This window comes from Lathyrus oleraceus, chromosome 6 (assembly GCF_024323335.1).
Source record: "Lathyrus oleraceus cultivar Zhongwan6 chromosome 6, CAAS_Psat_ZW6_1.0, whole genome shotgun sequence".
Lineage (NCBI taxonomy): Eukaryota > Viridiplantae > Streptophyta > Magnoliopsida > Fabales > Fabaceae > Lathyrus > Lathyrus oleraceus.
The window spans coordinates 650,509-670,923 of record NC_066584.1 but is presented as its reverse complement, the minus strand read 5'-3'; the positions used below and the strand labels follow the sequence as shown (position 1 = coordinate 670,923).

At 40.0% G+C, this 20,415-nt stretch overlaps 1 protein-coding gene across 1 annotated transcript; it reads right to left on the bottom strand.

Annotated features, from left to right (window-relative positions):
- Window positions 1-15,458: 15,458 nt before the first annotated feature.
- Window positions 15,459-16,205, bottom strand: LOC127091300 (uncharacterized). The gene has a single exon (XM_051029910.1). The coding sequence runs from the start codon at window positions 16,203-16,205 to the stop codon at window positions 15,459-15,461; it is 747 nt and encodes a 248-aa protein (XP_050885867.1).
- Window positions 16,206-20,415: the final 4,210 nt, after the last annotated feature.

Here is a 20,415-nt window from a genome sequence, read left to right as displayed (position 1 = left end):
TCTCCCTCTAGGAACTCAAGTGACTTCCTCCTCTTGTCATGATAACTCTTCTGACGACTCTAAGCAATTCTCATCTTCTCCTGAATCATCTTAATCTTTTCCGTAGTTTGTTGAACAATCTCCGGTCCAACCACAGCACTCTCACCGGACTCATACCAACATAACGGTGTCCGACATCTCCTACCATACAAAGCTTCAAACGGTGCCATACCAATACTCGAATGAAAACTATTGTTGTAGGCAAACTCAATCAAAGGTAAATAACAATCCCAAGCACCTCCCTTTTCCAAAACACAAGCCCTCAACAGATCCTCTAGTGACTGAATCGTCCTCTCAGTCTGACAATCAGTCTGCGGGTGATATGCAGAGCTCAATCTCAGCTTAGTTCCCCAAAGCCCTCTGCAAACCTTCCCAGAACTTCGATGTAAATCTAGGATCTCTGTCCGAAACAATACTCGACGGAATACCATGCAAACTTACAATCTTCTCAATATACAACTCGACTAATCTCTCTAACGGATAATCCATTCTGATCGGAATGAAATGAGCCGATTTTGTCAATCTGTCAATAATCACCCAAATAGCTTCAAAATTCTTACTTGTCCTCGGTAAACCAGAAACAAAATCCATACTGATACTATCCCACTTCCACTCTGGAATAGCCAACGGTTGCATTAGCCCAGACGGCTTCTGATGCTCAATCTTTGACTTCTGACAAGTCAAACAGGAATAAACAAAACTCGCAATTTCTCTTTTCATTCCCGGCCACCAAAATAACTTTTTCAAATCATGATACATCTTCGTAGCTCCAGGATGAATACTCAGGCCACTACGATGTCCTTCTTCAAGAATACTCTTCTTAAGTTCGCTAACATCCGGAATACACACCCGATTACCAAATTTCAAAACATCATTCTCATCAACTCTGAATTCGCCACCTTGACCTTGATTCACTAGAGTCAACTTATCAACCAAAAGCACATCGGATTTCTGACCCTCTCTGATCTCATCCAGAATACCACTTGTTAACTTCAACATTCCCAATTTAACACTATTGTGAGTACTCTCACACACCAAACTCAAGTCTTTAAACTGCTCAATTAAATCCAATTCCTTAACCATTAGCATATACATATGTAATGATTTCCGACTCAATGCATCAGCCACTACGTTTGCTTTACCCGGATGGTAATTCAAACCAAAGTCATAATCCTTCAGAAACTCTAACCACCTTCTCTGTCTCATATTCAGCTCTTTCTGATCAAACAAATACTTTAAACTTTTATGGTCACTGAAAACCTCAAATCTTGACCCGTACAAGTAATGCCTCCATAACTTCAGAACAAACACCACAGCCGCCAACTCTAAATCGTGCGTCGGGTAGTTCCTCTCATGAACCCTCAGCTGTCTTGAAGCATAAGCTATAACCTGTTTATTCTGCATCAACACGCCACCCAAACCCAACAATGAAGCATCACAGTAAACTTCAAATGATTCCGACGAACTCGGTAATATTAGAATAGGAGCAGTAGTTAACCTTCTCTTTAACTCTTGGAAACCTCCTTCACATTTTGAGTCCCAAACAAACGCTTGCCCCTTCCTAGTCAACATCGTCAATGGCAACGCCAACTTAGAAAATCCCTCAATGAACTTCCTATAATAACCAGCCAAACCAAGGAAACTTCGAATCTCAGCAACAGACTTCGGAGCTTCCCACTTAGATACCGCTTCTATCTTAGAAGGATCAACAGCAACACCACCTCTTGAAATCACATGACCAAGAAAACTAACCTCTTCTAACCAAAATTCACACTTGGACAATTTAGCAAATAACTTCTTTTCTCGTAGAACTCCCAAAACCACTCTCAAATGTTCAGCATGCTCTTCTTCAGATTTCGAATACACCAAAATATCATCAATAAACACCACAACAAACTTGTCTAGGTACGGATGGAAAATCCTATTCATGTACTTCATAAATACTCCAGGCGCATTAGTCACACCAAAAGGCATTACAGAATACTCATAATGTCCATACCTTGTTCTGAAAGCAGTCTTCTGAATATCCTCGGTTTTCACACGGATCTGATGATACCCAGATCTCAAATCTATTTTGCTGAACACACTTGCACCAACCAACTGATCCATCAAATCATCAATCCTCGGCAAAGGATACCGATTCTTGATCGTCACTTTATTCAGTTGCCTGTAGTCCACACACAACCTCATAGTACCTTCTTTCTTCTTAACCAATAGCACTGGTGCACCCCACGGTGACACACTCGGACGAATAAATTTTTTCTCCAATAGATCTTCCAACTGACTCTTCAATTCAGTTAACTCAACAGCAGACATACGGTACGGAGCCATCGATATCGGCCTAGTACCAGGCACCAAATCAATCGAGAACTCCACTTCGCGCTCTGGCGGTAATTCATTCACCTCTTCCGGAAACACATCAGGAAAATCACACACCACAGCTAGATCGCAATTCACCAGTTTATCTTTAGCCTCCAAAGTCGCTAACAGCATAAACAACTCTGCCCCATCAGCTACTTCCTTGTTCACTTGCCTTGCTGATAGAAACAAACTCTTTCCCTCCTCAATCTCAGGAAAGACCACCGTCTTATCAAAACAATTGATAGAAACTCGGTTGAACACCAACCAGTTCATACCCAGAATAACATCAATCTGCACTAGTGGGAGACACACTAGGTCCATCCCAAAGTCTCTACCAAAAATACTCAAAGGACAATTTAAACAAACCGAAGTAGTAGTCACTGAACCCTTCGCAGGAGTATTAATTACCATACTACCAAACATCTCAGATATCTCTAACTTAAGTTTCACAGCACAATCCAAAGATATAAAGGAATGAGTCGCACCTGTGTCAATAATAGCTACAAGAGGAAAGCCATTAATATAACACGTACCTCGGATAAGTCTGTCCTCACTGGAGGTTTGAGTTCCGGTCAATGCGAACACCTTCCCCGTTTGAGATTTCTTTGGCTTCGGACACTGACTTCCAATATGCCCTTCTTCGCCACAATTAAAACAAATCATTTCCTTGTGCTTGCAATCAGCTATTGCATGACCAGTCTTACCACAACGAAAACATCTCTTTACTTCAGCAGTGCATACATTACTCTTATGACCAGCCTGACCACATTTGAAGCAAACTATACCAGCAGGAGCACCTCCCCTACTGGTCCTCTGAGCCGGAGCAGCTCCTTGTTTCCTTTTTCCCACTGGGGCATCATACGGCTTGCCACGATTTTGATGTTGCTTGCCCCTGCGGTCACTGACAATCTTGTAATGAGCATTATTGTCTTCTTCAAATATCCTGCAGCTATCAACCAATTCAGTAAAAATGCGTATCTTCTGATACCCAACAACCTTCTTAATTTCAGAGCGCAGTCCATTTTCAAACTTGATGCACTTTGAAAATTCAGCACCAGCACCAGTGTAATGAGGATAAAATTTGGACAGCTCCACAAATTTCGCAGCATAATCAGTGACAGACATGTTTCCTTGCTTCAGCTCAAGGAACTCAATTTCCTTCTTACCACGGACATCTTCCGGGTAATACTTTCTCATGAATTCCCTGCGGAATACATCCCAAGTAATGACTTCACCTGCCACGGTCAACCTCTCGTGAGTCTCTAGCCACCAGTCATCAGCTTCGACTGCTAGCATGTGAGTACCATACCGAACCTTCTGAGCTGGAGTGCAATCCATAACACGGAAGATTCTCTCAATCTCTTTCAACCATCCCAAGGCTGCATCTGGATCATGCTTCCCTTTAAACACCGGCGGATTCTCTCTCTGAAAAGTCGCCAAGCTACGTGATCCAGCATCACCACCAGCATTTGGCAAGTTCTGCACAGCTTGTGCCATCGCTTGCATTGCGGCAGCCATTGCAGCGTCATTCCTTCCAGCCATTTCAACTTATCAATACAACACAACTTAAAAGTTAGATTAGTAACAATACACAATTGTTAGACAGTAACGACAGGACAACTGGCCGGACAGACCGACCTGCTCTGATACCACTAATGTAACACCCTTCTAAAATACCCCAAGTATATAATTAAAATAACATATATCAATCAGAGTAAATATGCAATCAAGGGTGTCACACAACATTTCACACCATAATAACTGTCATGCTCTTCATTTAATCAAAATAAACGTTTACTTGCATAATTCGCAGCGGATAGAAATCAACTAACCATTCAAAACATATAACATATTACAGGTAAAAAGGTTCAACAACCACAATAAAACAATTAAAACGTCCCGTCCCGATGTTACATCTATCAGAGCATGACCCACTAAGGAGACCACACTAGACTCCAAGCACTAGCTTCTACTCACTCACTGCTCGTTACCTGAAAAATAGTTGTAAGGGTGAGTTCCTCAATCGATATAATAAGCATTATAAATCATCATGTAATGCTAAGTAAATTTACACGTTAATCACCATAATCATATCATGCATTCAGTAACGGCACATCAACTCAAATATCATACTCAATAACAACACAATTCCACTCCTCAATTAAATTAAATATCCATACAACAAGCCAACGAAATGCAACTCTAATGAGACTCGACTCGTCATGCATGTGGTACCATTCGGAGTAAAACTCCTAACTTAAAATCATTGCCATTTTATTGGGCATCAAGGCATAAGCCTTCAACTTTCAACTTAAAATTTGCCAATCCAGGCCAACGTGGTGTGAGCAAAGCTCCGACTTAATGCATATGAATGTACATGGCACACACGACTTTAAACTGTCGACAACATAATAATAATAGCAATACAACAATGTTTTCAACAACATCAACTTATAATCAAGCTCACCAAGCCTACAACTCAGTATTTTCAACAACTTTCCGTACACGGAACAACTCAGCAACATACTTGTATCAACACTTCATAACATAAATCCAACAAAATTACTCATCACAATTAACTATAATAGGCCAATCACCAATTAGGTTCACAATATTAAAAATATCAATTTTTCAAATTTCCAACAGTGTTAACCGGTTAACGCCCTGAGTTAACCGGTTAACGCAGGACAAAACACACTTTCTGGCAAAACGCAACAGTGTTAACCGGTTAACGCCCTGGGTTAACCGGTTAACGCAGGCAAAACAGCACATTTTCACAAAATATAACAGTGTTAACCGGTTAACGCCCTAGGTTAACCGGTTAACGCAGACAAAACAGCAGTTCCTGCGCTAACACAAGGCAGAATGCAGAGTTCTCCGCATTTTCCGCCGTTGGAGGACTTCCGGACCTCCGATTCAATTTCCGTAAAAAGCTATACGTTCGGGGGAACGCGACTCACACAATTACGGACTCAATTACAGCTTTAATACAACTTATTCATCACAATATTTCAGCATTCAACATCCCAATTAGGGTCACTTCAACGGTTTATCACTACCCATGACATGTTAATCTATAATACCCAGTAAACGACGATAAACCCCCCCTTACCTGAGATAATCCGGCAATCTCTAAGCTTCAAGCTTTTCCATTCTTCAACCTTTGCTCTCTTGCTCCTCCTCTTTGCCCTTTCTCCACTTTTCACTTTTCAACCGCTTCTCTGTTTCACGTGAAAACTCTTTACCAACAATTGAAACCCTTTTTCCTTATTCCAACTTATATATATTTTCCAAATAATTATTATTCCAAATAATAATAATAATAATAATCCAATAATTCAATTTATTTAATTAAATTATTAAATATATTATTAACTTAATTTAAATAATCCTCTTATTTAATTCGGGGTGTTACACATGGGATGTATGCAAGTATGCAATTTCGCTGGGGATATTTGGCCATGCATGTAGGAATGCGAATGATTTTTATCTTGCTGAAATTCCCATTTTGTGGGAGTGTTATGCATGAGTATGTTGATGATTGATATGACTATTTTTTTTGAATTTCCTTGTTTGGCAGGAAATTATGCATGAAATGATGCCTGTGATGCATGCAGGAATGCAACTGGGTAATTGGATATGCCCCGGTTAAGACATTTCGCTTTGAGGTATGATGCCAACAATATGGATTTTTTTATCATTGGGGCGATCAATGGAGATCAAATTTTAATGCCCCTGCTAGGTGGTTTTGGGGAATATATTTGGGTTGTTCCGAGTTATTGAAAGGTTCAGACTTTTCAACACGCGATACTCCGTCCATGATTTATCAACCTTTCTGTTGGAAATGTGATGGAGCCTTGCCCCGGTCTGGCTATACCATGAGTACATTTATGAGAGGTATGAATCAGTAGTTTGAAAGGAACATAACCGTCTATAATCAGTCATGCACCTTTATGAAAGACAAGAGTGAATCTTGGGGACTAAAGGATTTGTCCGCTTACTGTTTCAAAAGCAATTTTACCACTTTATTCAAACATGCATTTTGTTTTCTCCAATAGTTTTTAAAAGTGATGTTTATCTAAAATAAAAGGTGCTTTGCAAACAAACAGATAAAATAAAAAATGATTTGGGCACACTTTGTTGAGAAAAATTCTCTTTTATTGATTTGACCCTTAAATGGGCGATTGTACATAAAGACGCAATTCCTTAATGAGGTAATTATTGTGCATAGAAAACAAAATGGCAATGAGAATTGAGTTCTTATTGAGTTTCCACACTGCTATGATTCTTATGTCTTTGATAGCCCGAGCACTTTTGCTTTTGAAAAGTGAGGTAGATCGATTCTTTGTCTTCGAGGGTATGTCAGATGTTTGTAAGTACAACTTTTTGCCTTGGAATTAATCCCTAACTTTTGTTTGGACCGCCCTTTCAGGTTTTCGATCCACCGGGATACCCATTTTTGCCTGAGTCGCCCTTTCAGGTTTTCAACTCAGCGGGTCAAATTCTTTTATTTTTATCCCTAATTTTGGCCTGGATCGCCCTTTCGGGTTTTCGATCCACTGGGATAGCCATTTTTTTGCCTAAATCGCCCTTTTAGGTTTTCGATTTAGCGGCTTTTATTATTCCACTTTTTTAGGCGAAATACTTTTTAACACCATCAGTATTGGTGGGGAGCGGCAACTCATCACCGTCCATAGTTGCTAGAATTAGAGCGCCTCCGGAAAATGCTCTAACCACCACAAATGGGCCTTCATAATTTGGTGTCCATTTCCCTCTAGAGTCTTTGTGAATGGGCAAGATTTTCTTCAGTACTAAATCTCCCTCTTGAAACACCCGGGGACGAACTTTCTTGTCGAATGCCTTTTTAAGACGCCTCTGATAGAGTTGACCGTGACCTAACGCTTTCAAGCGTTTCTCCTCAATAAGGTTGAGCTCGTCATACCTTGATTGAACCCATTCTGCCTTGTCTAGCTTAGCTTCCATCAGAACTCTCATCGAGGGGATCTCTACTTCTATAGGGAGAACTGCTTCCATGCCGTATACCAAGGAATAAGGAGTTGCCCCTGTTGAAGTTCATATCGATGTGCGATAGCCATGTAACGCAAAAGGTAACATCTTGTGCCAATCCTTGTACGTAACAACCACCTTTTGGATGATTTTCTTGATATTTTTATTTGCAGCTTCAACAACCCCATTCATCTTAGGTCGATAGGATGATGAGTTGTGGTGCTCGATCTTGAATGTTGCGCATAACTCATCCATGGTCTTGTTGTTGAGATTGGACCCATTATCAGTGATGATTTTGTTGGGAATACCATATCGACATATGATGTTATTTTTCAAGAAACGAGCGACCATGTGCTTTGTGACATTCGCATAAGACGCGGCTTCCACCCATTTGGTAAAATAATCTATGGGCACCAAGATAAATCTGTGTCCATTTGACGCTTTGGGTTCTATCATTCCGATCATGTCAATGCCCCACATAGAGAAAGGCTAAGGTGATGCTATGACATTTAGCGGAGTAGGTGGTACATGTATTTTGTCAGCATAGATTTGGCATTTGTGGCATGTTCTGGTGTAATGATAACAGTCGGTTTCCATCGTCAACCAGTAGTAACCTGCCCTTAGAATTTTCTTGGCCATGGCATGCCCATTGGCGTGCGTACCGAAAGATCCTTCGTGTATGTCCCTCATAAGTTGATCTGCTTCATGTTTGTCTACACACCTTAACAAAACCATGTCGTAGTTTTGCTTGTATAATACCTTTCCATTCAAGAGGAACTTTGATGCCAATCTTCGGAGGGTCCTTTTGTCAAGGCTGGAAGCCTCTACCGGATACTCCCTCTTTTCCAGATATTGCTTGATATCAAAGAACCAGGGTTTACCATCTGGCTCTTCTGCTGCTGTCAGGCAATGAGCAGGTTTGTCAAAATGCCTAATCTCAGTATGAGGCTGATGGTTGGGCCATATTAATTTGTACATGGAGGCCAGAGTTGCTAAGGCATCTGCCATCTGATATTCTTCTCGAGGAATATGAGAGAAAGTGATTTCGTCAAACTTTGGGAGTAACTTCAGCACATAATCCTGGTATGGAATTAAGTTAGCATGTCTTGTTTCCCAATCTCCTCTGATCTGATGTATGACTAGAGCGGAGTCCCCGAATACTTCTAGTATCTTTATCTTCAACTCAATAGCTTCTTCCAACCCTAGTATGCAAGCTTCATACTCGGCCATGTTATTTGTGCAGGTAAAACAGAGCTTTGCGGTGAATGGTAGATGGAAATTCTTGGGAGACATCAGCACTGCCCCAATTCCATGACCTATTGCATTTGAGGCACCATCAAACATGAGCATCCAACCTGCTCTTGGCTCGAGGCTTTCCTCTAGTTCGGAGTCTTCAACATCCTTAACAGCCATGATGTCCTCATCTAGAAAGTCAAATTTCAAAGATTGGTAATCCTCCAGTGGTTGGTGAGCAAGATGGTCTGCTAGTATGCTTCCCTTGATTGCTTTTTGTGTAACATATTGGATATCATATTCTGACAACAACATCTGCCATCGAGCAATCCTCCCAGTGAGAGCTGGTTTCTCGAATATGTACTTGATGGGATCCATTTTAGATACTAGCCAAGTTGTGTGAGTTAGCATATACTGCCTAAGACGCTTAGCAGCCCATGTGAGTGCACAACAAGTCTTCTCGAGTAATGAATATCTGGTCTCACAATCATTAAATTTCTTGCTCAGATAATAGATGGCATACTCTTTCCTACCAGTCTCGTCTTGTTGTCCCAATACACAACCCATGGATTCATCGAGCACGGTTAGATACATGATGAGAGGTCTTCCTTCGGTGGGGGGCATTAGAATCGGTGGCTCTTGCAAGTATTCTTTGATTTTGTCAAAGGCTATCTGACAGTCCTCATTCCACTCCACACCTTGATTCTTCCTCAGAAGCTTGAATATTGGTTTGCATGTTGCAGTGAGGTGAGAAATAAACCTGGCGATGTAATTTAGTCTCCCCTAGAAACCACGAACCTCTTTCTCAGTCTTTGGTGCAAGCATGTTCTGAATGGCTCGAACCTTGTCAGGGTCTACTTAAATTCCCTTTTGGCTTACAATAAAGCCTAAAAGCTTTCCAGATCGAACCCCAAATGTGCATTTATTAGGATTAAGTCTCAACCTAAACTTCCTCAAACGTGTGAATAGTTTCTCCAAGTTGGTGGTGTGCTCTTCTTCTGTCTGGGATTTGGCAATCATGTCATCGACATACACCTCGATCTCTTCATGAAACATGTCGTGAAAGAGAGTCACCATGGCGCTTTGATATGTTACCCCAGCGTTTTTTAAACCAAACGACATTACTTTGTAACAAAAGGTGCCCCAAGGAGTAATGAACGTGGTCTTCTCCATGTCTTCGGGATCCATCTTAATTTGGTTGTATCCTGAGAAACCATCCATGAAGGAAAACACAGAGAACTGAGTTGTGTTATCCACCAGTACATCAATGTGAGGTAATGGGAAATCATCTTTGGGACTAGCTCTGTTTAAGTCTCGGTAGTCTACGCACATACAGACTTTTCCATCTTTCTTCGGCACCGGTACAATGTTGGCAACCCATTGTGGGTATTTAGCGACTTCCAGGAATCCAGCGTCAAACTGCTTTCTCACCTCTTCTCTGATCTTGAGAGCCATATCTGGTCGAGTTCTTCTTAGCTTTTGTTTGACAGCAGGGAATTCTTCTTTAAGGGGAAGCTTGTGGGTCACGATGTCAGTGTCTAATCCGGGCATGTCTTGGTATGACCAAGCAAACACGTCGTCATATTCGTGGAGGAGCTATATCAGTCTTGTCTTCACTGTATCTTGAAGCGCTGCGCCTACCCTTACTTCTCTCTTATCTTCTTCTGTTCCCAGATTGATAACTTCAACGTCTTCCTGGTGTGGTTGAATAACCTTTTCTTCTTGTCTGAGTAATCTGGCCAACTCTTCAGGGAGTTCGCAATCTTCCCCCACTTCGTCTTCAGCTTGGTAGATTGGACAGTCAAAGTCATATTGGACCATATCAGTGTCGTTATCAATGGTCTCGGTGGTGTTTCTGCATGTTATGATTTATGCAATTTATTTAGAAACTGCGTGCATAAAAATTGATTGCCATTTTCGAAAATAGATCGAAACGAAAGAAAAGGAACAAAAATTTGAATGCAAAACGTCATTTCATTAATGATAAAAACTCTTGAAAAAGATAAAGGAGACCCTACAACATGCCACTGTGCCTTGGGCAGAGCACAGGGTTGTGTCTAAAAATGATAAAATTACTTTTGAAATATTTGGGGAACTTCCACAACCTTCCACTTGGTTAGTTCTTCATTAGGTGCGGCTTGACGCATCCAGCTGGACACCCCCTCCTTGCCGTCTTCTTCACTGATCATTGTCACCTGCTTGCCAAAGATGTGGCCAGCGCTGGTGAACGTTTTCTCCATAGAAGGAATCTTCTCTTTGTTAGATTGGTTACCAACTTTGTGTGATGATGGGTCATACCCCAAGCCAAACTTGTCTCGTTTCTCTTTCAATTCCACCACCTTACCCCAATCTTGTGCATCTTCACTTTCCATAACAACTTTAGCTCCTTGCCATGAGGCCATGGATGGTCCGGATTTCGAGACCTCCAAAGTCTGTTGAATGGCCATCATGTTTACTACTTCCAAGGATTGGAAGGGTGTCTCAGTGATTTCACCATCCACCTCGATATATCGGAAAGATGTCAAGTGACTAACCAAGATATCTTCTTCTCCTCCAACCACAATCATTTTGTCATTTGTGATGAATTTTAGTTTTTGATGCAGAGTAGAGGTGACATCACCTGCGGAGTGAATCCAGGGTCTCCCGAGTAAGCAACTGTAACCAGGATGTATATCCATGACCTGGAATGTGATATTAAAAATAGTTGAACCTATCTTGGTTGGTAAGTCAACCTCTCCTATCACTGCTCGCCTTGAGCCATCAAATGCTTTACGATTAGGGTGTTGGGCTTCATACTTATCCCTGCTACTGGCAGCTTTATCAAAGTCATCTTTGGCATGACGTTCAATGAGGAACATGTGTCTACCAACACCCTTGACAGTATAGTATCCATGCACTTCAAAGAGATGTGGAGAGTCTTGTTATGGTTCTTTCCTTCAATCGGTAGTTCGTCATCATTAAAACCCAAGAAATTTCCAGTAGTCACACAGGCTATCACATCATCAAACTGTTTTATTGTTATGTCCTTGGTGATATGAGCGGCGCTCAATACCTTCAACAACGAATTCCTGTGTGATTCTGAGTTAAGTAGGAGAGATAACATGGAAATTTTGGAAGGTGTTTGGTTTAGCTGGTCTACCACCTTATAATCGCTATTCTTGATTATTCTCAAAAACTACTCAGCCTCCTCACGAGTGACAGCAGCTTTAGAAGATAGGTGTAAGTCTTGCATCCCCTGATTAGGGATGGGGATCTAGACAACAACCTCCTTCCCTTTAGCTCTCTCAGAAGTATCAGCAGTTCTTGGTGCGAATACCTGGCCACTACGCGTCATTCCTGCTGGCCCCACAATTGAAGTGACGTTTGGTTCGTTAATCATTAAAGGTTTATCTTCCTGCCCCCTGCTTAAAAGCTCTAGGCTGATATATCCATGGGACTGCCTTCTCATCTTTATATTCGAATTGTGTTAGGAACTCTATCACCAACGGGCTTATAGGTATTTATACTTTGATCTCATCATAGGGGATATCTACCATGGCTATCTCTTCCTGGTACTTGTTCTTGACACGGTAAGTTATCTGTAACTCGCCTCGATCCAGCATTTGTTGTATAAAACTCCTTAACTCTTCATTGTTCTCTTCCTCAACCAGCTTTTCCGGAATCAGACCACTATTCAACAATTGTGCCCCTATCATGGTGATAGGGGTTTGAACTTCTTCAACCTTACGGATCAATTTGCCTTGATCACTTTCTTCAATGGCACTGGCGGAAGCGTCCTTATGCGTCGGCATAGGGTTGGTGTTCACGTTCAGGCGTCTTGGAGTGAAAGAAATGGCCCTGACTTCGATCAAGTCTTGTACTCGATTCTGAAATGCGAAACAGTTTTCCAAGGTATGACTAGGTGCTCCCATGTGAAATTCGCAATGGGCATTAGCGTCGTATCCAGGTGGATATGGAAAAACAGCTGGTTTTAACTCCCTCAATGTTAGAAGGCCCTCCTTCTGTAAATATGGGAATATCTGACTATAAGGTACTGGTAGAGGATCAAGTTGTCTTCTTGGAGGTCTTGGCTTAAACTGTCTTGTTGGTGCGGTATTTTGCTGATGATGATGTTGTGGTTGATAGATTTGTTGTTGCTGCATTGGTTGTTGATAGGGTATAGGTACCACGGCGATGACTTGACCATATGAAGCTTGTTGCTTCCCTTTATAGTTCCTGGATATGGCGTTTGTTTCACCTTCTCTTTTCCTTGGGAAGCCTCCAGAATATTTCTTTGGTGCGCTAGGTGTTGTCACTGCTCCAGTAATCTTTCCATCTCTCAACCCCTTCTCTATGCGGTCTCCAATTGTAACTAGATGTGCGAAATCAGATGCGACACTGCTTACTAATCGATCAAAGAATGGGTCCTTTAAGGTGTCCACAAATATCCCGGTCATTTCCTTCTCAGACAATGGTGGCTCTACCTGAGCAGCCAATTCTCTCCACCGTTGGGCGTATTCTTTGAATGACTCACTCTCCTTCATAGCCATCCCTTGCAATTGCATTCGGTCGGGTGCCATATCTAAGTTGTATTTGTACTGACGGAGAAATGCGTCAGCCAAATCCTCCCAACTTTGAATTCGCCCATGTTCTAAAGTCATATACCATCTCAGAGATGCTCCACTCAAACTGTCTTGGAAACAGTGTACCAGTAGTTTGTCATTTTCGGTATGAGCAGCCATTTTCCTGAAGTACATCACCAAGTGACTTCTTGGACAAGTCTGTCCTTTGTATTTCTCGAAATCAGGGGTTTTAAATTTAGCCGGGATGGCTAAATTTGATACCAAACGCATGTTCATGGCAGAAGCACCGAAGATGTTGTTTCCTTCTATGGCTTTGATTTTCTTTTACAGGGCACAAAGCCTATCTGCAGCAAGATCTGAAAGTACCTTAGGCTTTGGTTGATCAGGCATATAGAATGCATCATACTGGTCATCTCCAATCTCGGATCCATGATGAGTAGACATATCAGAAGGTTCTGCATGGTCTCCATCTCCTTTGCCTCCTACTGGTATCTGAACCAATCTCTTCTTGGTGGGGACATAACTTTCGTCTTGGGGATTCAAACCTGGTGCGCCATAATTCCTTCTTGCCCTAGCTTCTTCCTCCTCTCCCCTCTCTCTCTAAGCGATTGCAAGCATTGTCTCCAACAGCTGATCCATCTTCTCCTGGATCGTATTGATGTCTGTCCTCATGGTAACCTGGTTGGCCTTAACTTGTTCTAATGTCATTTTGTATTTGCTTCGCGTCTCGTACCGGTGTTGATTAGTCAATGTGGCTGGATAAAGGGTAAAGAGGTTGGGTAAGTTTTTGATTTTCATGAAGTGTGATGCATAATGAAGATGCGAATGTTATGCATATTTTATTTCCAGGGAGTCATTCGAGCTTCATTAGTTGTTAGTAATTCGAAGAAATAAAAAATACTTATAATAGCAATAATGGAGTAATTTTTAAACGCCATTCATTCCAATACATAACATAGAGGTCCAAAAAGGTCATAGTTCAAAAGTACATTTGTTTAAAGAAACAAAATACAAGACATAAGCAAATTAAACAACTGGCTTTCTGGCCTGAAGCTCTTCTAGTTCCTCATTGAATCTCTTTAACAACCCTTTGTAGAGCAGAATGAAATTGATTATGGCTGGAGGAGTGCTATCTTCTTTCAACTCTTCGACTGCGTTTCTCAACCTCCATGGCAACTCTTTAGCTGCCCAATTACAGAATCCTACTAGCCCATCGAGTTTTGCACGAAACTTATCCTTGTCCCCTTGTAAGAAGTCTATGGTCTTCTTAAAGGATTCATAATCTTCAATCACATAGTCTCGCTCTTTCAACCATATGGAGCTGTCTTGGCATAATGACTCTAGCTGGTTCTTCCAATAGCTTACAGACTCCCTGGCATCTCTTACTTCTCGACACTTCTCCTCCCATACCATGGGTGACACCCTAGAAGCTCCAGTGGCTATTTTCTTGAGTCGGCGCTCCTGATCAACTTCAGCTTTTGCATGACGAACAGAATTGGTGAGTTCTTTTATTTGAGCCCCAAGTGTATCCCTTATTATCATGTTCTCCTTTGTGGCTAGATGCCACCAACGCTCATTGTCTTGACATTCTTTCTGAGCTTGTCGTAGTTGACCCTTAAGAGTATCCAAATAATGATCAGCCTATTCTAATCCCACTTTGATCTTCTTTCTCTTATGCTCCTCCTTGTTGAACTTTTCCACGTGGGCTTGAAGTTGTGCCTCTTTTCTCTCAAGCTCCCACTTCATATTATTTTTCTCATTGATGGTTTGTTGGAGTTTTATCTGCAGCTCTTCATTCTCTTTTTCTAGCTTTGCCATGGTGGTCTTGAGCTCCTCCATCTCTTCGATAGGGACATGGGTGAGCTTAGGTTCAGGAAGAGGTATAGGTGTTCGAACGACAAATGGAATTTTAATTATTTGCACCCTTTCCTTTACCCACTGAAAATATGGTTCTTTTGTAATCCCATTTGCTCTCCCTAACTTAGCTTTCCCTTTTCGATTGATATTCTTCCAAGCTTCTTTGATTCGTTGGAATAAGCTAGGATTCTCAACCCCAAAGTCAAGTAATAAGAAATCTTCCAAAGAATTCGCCTCTGGAGGGCCTTCCATTGGGTAGCCAAGTTGTCTGAGTGATAGAACTGGATTAGCATTTACACATCCTTGAGTTCCAATGAGCGGTAGATTTGGGAAATTTACATAACTGAATATGATGTCTACGTTGATATATTCTTTGGAGTACCAAGAGAGATCTTCAGATCAGAGTGATCCTAATCTCTGAGGCCAACTAACATTTGTCTGTTCAACCCAAGCACCTGTCTTCGGAAGATGTTCTAGAAACCACTGATACAATAAAGGAGCACAACAAGCAATTAATCCATTCTCCTTAGTATACCTATGACTTATGTGATAATAGACATCGGCTAACAAAGTGGGTACTGGGTTCCCAGTAAGGAAAACACAAATGGCAGTCATGTCTACGAAACCATCCATATTCGGGAATAGGACGATGCCATAGATAGCCAATGCAATAGCAGAGTAACAAGCATCCCAACTTTCTGCCTTCAATAGGGTATGAGCTCTTTCCAAAAGAAAACTTAGTGAAAACCCTTTGGTATTCCCTTTGGTCTCTAAGTTGTCTTTTGCTTCCTTTTCATCCATGTGAAGCGCACTAGCAATGACCTCGAGGGGCAAAGATTCATCTGTCCCTTCAAATAGTGACTTGTCCTTCATAGGAATCCTAACAAGACGCTCGAATTCTTCAAATGTTGGTGCTAGCTGGAAGTCTTGGAATGTGAAGCATCTTAAAGGTAAGTCATAAAATTGGGCTAAAGTGATCAAGGCTGTATGGTCCACTTGTTGATTGAGGATGCTGAGCAAATTGCCATAATTCTTTCCAAAGTTGATTCTGTATACAAGGTGCATCTGAGAAACCAAGTTACGTAAATTCTTCAGATCGGGATCCTTGAACTTAAAGGAGTAAATGTTTCTCTTGCTTGACTCCATGTTTCTTGAATTCCTGCAACTCATGATACTCAGATTCATTGGAAATAAAATAATATGAATGATATGCTATGAATGGTATTATGCGTGCCACATGTAGGTTAATATACAGGTCGTGAGAGCGGGTATTCTTGGTTACTAAACAAAACCCTTTTGGGAGGATGCTAAAGTTAAAAGGTTCCCAAAGTCATCAATCAATATCTAGGAAAGTTATTGTCATGATGAAAACTCATCTGCAAATAACATCCGCAAATAAAGTTTCAGCTGGGTGAGGCCTTCGTACGGTCCCAAAGAGGAAAACTCCTAGTGGGCCCATACTACACAACTCTCGAGTCTACGATTCTAATAAGGTTCTCAGAGTCATAGATCGAGGTTGGGAATACTACTGTAAGGTAGTAATACGCCCAAGGGATCTCATCTGATTGGGGATTTCGTATTAACCTAATAAGTCTGAGACTTTTCAGGTAAATACTACATAACCACCAGATATAATGGGTTAAAAGGTTCCTAGAGTCATTGATCCAACTTGAGAATACTATCGTCGTGACGAAAACTCGTCGGGCAATAATATTTCAAGAGAATCTCCTCTAGGCGGGGTCTTCGTTTCTTCCCAACAAGGAAGACTCCTTGTGGGCGCCCACTACGCAACCACCAACTTAATCTTATGGTTTTTCTCAGACTCGGGTGGAGAGCCTATCTCACAAAGTATCACCAACCATAGAACCCCAAATAAGACATAATCAATAAAGCACAATAATTATGACAACATAATAATAACATAATAAATAATAAAAAGATAAACAAAATTAACACACAATACATCAATTCAACTAAATTAGGCTTCACTCTCTTTTGCTTGGAGCTAGTCCCCAGCAGAGTCGCCATCTGTCGCATCTCGAAAAATACGATTCCTCGCGATGGTCGCGGAAAAAATTACGTTTGAACAGATTCGCCACCGAACTTTATTTATCCCAATGAAGGAATAGGAAAATATTGATAAAACCTTTAGAAAATGGAATAATGGTCGTTGCAACCATATTCGGGTTCGGGAGTGGATTATGTAAGGGGAAGGTATTAGCACCCCTTACGTCCGTGGTACTCAACAGGAACCTTTTAGTTCTAATGTGCATTTCGAGTGTTAATTTATGTTTGTTTGTTATCTTTAGGTTATAAAATTATTAGAAATAGAAATGGATGAGAACCTCAAAAAGGGAAAGGGGAGGTTTTTTATTAGTGTGCTCACGAAGATACAACAATCTCCTGCCTACGTATCCTTAAATAAGGAAATCAGAGCATTCGTAGTTCGGGGAACTACAATTGGTTGGTGTTTTTTTTAATGAACAACTGTTTGGATTGTATCCTAAAGGCTAAACATTGGCTTGTTTACTCTCGGCGGAGGCTTAAGCATTGGTTTGTTGTGCGCATTAGAAAGGATTAACAGTGTTCTTTCTGAAAAGAGTTTCAGTCACACGGGGGTGACAAGCTGGATTAATATGTTGGATATTTTGTTTAACTGGTTTCGATCGCATGAGGGCGAGGACAGATAAATTTGATGTGTTGAGACATTTTGGTTGGATGATGATTACTCGGATAGTCGAGTAAGACAACTCGTATCCTAATAGTCGGGAAAGGGAATAGAAGACTCTAGACCACTTTCTTTTTCATCCTTAATTATAGAAAGGATTTGATAATAGTTAAAGTGTTTTGAACGGATGACGAATACTCGGATAATCGAGTAAGACAACTCGTATCCTAATAATAGGGAAAGGGAGTAGAAGACTCTAGACCGCTTTCTTTTTCATCTGAGTGGTTATGAAAATAAGTTTACGTATGGTTGATGTATTTTTAGAATAGACGACAAGTACTTGAATGGTTGAGTAAGACAACTCGTATCCTAACAGTCGGAAATGGAATAGAAGACTCTAGACCGCTTTCTTTTTTATCCTTAATTACAGAAAGGATTTGATAATAATTAAGGTGTTTTGAATAGATGACGAATACTCGGATAATCGAGTAAGACAACTCTATCCTAATAATCGGGAAAGGGAGTAGAAGACTCTAGACCGTTTTCTTTTTCATCTGAGTGGTTATGAAAATAAGTTTACGTATGGTTGACATATTTTAGAATGAATGACAAGTACTCGAATGGCTGAGTAAGACAACTCATATCCAAACATTTGAGAAGAGGAATTGAAGACTCAAAACCATCTCCCTTTTCATATAGTTAATTATGAAATGATTTGATTAATCTATTAATTTACAGAAAAATGACAATTGTTCGACTAACCGAGTAAGAGAACTCGTATTCAAACAATTGGGGAGAGAGGTTGAAAACTCAAAGTCATCTCCCTTTTCATTTAACTTATCATGAAAATAATTTGATTTTAATAGGGGTTCAGAAGTTTGTAAAGGAACGACAATTATTTGACTAACCAAGTAAGAGAACTTGTATTCAAATAGTCGTGGAGAAAAAATTGAAGACTCAAAGTTATCTCCCTTTTAGTTTCTTGTTATAAAAGGATTTGATTTGTTTGTGCTTAAATGGATTAGAAATGACGACTATTTGACTAACCAAGTAAGAAAACTCGTATTCAAATAATCGAGGAGAGGAATTGGAAACTCAAAACCATCCCCCTTTTCATTTTCAAATGAAGTGTTGTTTAAATGTGATTAAGTATTTTAATTTAACTTTTATAAGGAATATTTGATGTCGGATCGAAGTTTTAAAATTTGCATTCTCGTGAACGAATTGAATTTATTCAGTGAATAATCCATCTAATCGATTAATTAAAACCGAATAGATCTCATTGTAAGAAGGCCCAAGAGTAAGCCATGTGAGGTTGATAGCGATGCTTTTACAAACAATCGACTTACATAGGTGTTTTGAAAACGGGCTCGACTGAAATTGTGTGATTTTTATCATGGTTTAATATAACACTTAGGGTGGTTAAGGGATGAAAGTCATTATGAAAATATAACTTAAAACATGATTTATGCGAATCTGGAAATTGCACGAGTGGGTTTAATCAAGTGTATACTAAAATGATAACTCAAACGAATTCTACGAATAAAATCAATGATTAATTTTAAATTAACGAATAAAGTATTAAAATAATAGTTAAGTAAGTAGAATAAATAAAATGAAATAAATAAATATTATTATTTCATAACAATAATTCTCTCTCTCTCTCTATATATATTTTACATGTATATAAAAAAAATAATGGAAAATAAAATAGATAAACAATAATAAATAAAATAAAATGGGTTTAATACTAATTGATGAAGATAATTAATTAAAATTTATTTAATTAAATTATTGATTATGGTTACTAAATTACCTTGTAAACATTTAAAACACATAAAAACAAAGATAAAAAATAAAATAAATTACACCTCCCTCTTTTAAGAAAAAAAAGCACGGTCCAAATGTATTAGAATAAATAGATAAAATAAAAACGCAAGGGAAAGAAAAGGGGTAAAATTGGTTCCCAATCCGAAATGGACAAGTGTCTAAGGGGTATTCTTATTAGTGCCAATTAATGTGGCCAGCCGTGTGATGTACGAATTACCAGCGATTGGGATTCATCTCCTTAAAAGTAACATGAGTAAGCACATTTCAACAGACAAAGAATTAAAAGCAACCACATGTTTTCAATGCCAATAGAAGAGAAGCTAGAGGGATAAGGGTTCATTACGTTACCCAACGGTCCATTTACCAATCCCTTCTTCCGACACACAACATCACGCTAAAGAATAAACACTAGTTATAATGACCATAAAGTAGAAGCTACCTTTCCTACATCAAATTCGATTCATTTCTCCCTCTCTGCTTTTCATTACCTCTTTTATGTTCTTATGTCTCTTAAACTTAGGAGGAAACGGAATCTACAGTTTGATGTGCCAAACACATCCCCTCCCCAAATCGGAAGAAAAGAAAACATTTTCAATCATTCTTCTATCACATGTTTAAATCCAAAATCTACCTTGCTCAAACTCTTAACCAAATTCAAACAGAAATAAAACCAAACCGAAACATCAACGTCTATCTCAAAGCAAAACAGCTAGCGCACATATACTCATGGATCTTAGTCAATGAAGTTGATGCATTACGACAAAAAGTTTATGAACAAAATGAAAGAAACGGACTAAACCTCACCTGAAAATGACGCTTCCGGTGAACTCGTGAAACGGAATCTGGCCTTAGGTAAGC

Excerpts from the sequence above, each read along its gene's own strand:
- LOC127091300 (XM_051029910.1), bottom strand. The coding sequence starts at position 16,205 with ATGGAGTCAAGCAAGAGAAACATTTACTCCTTTAAGTTCAAGGATCCC.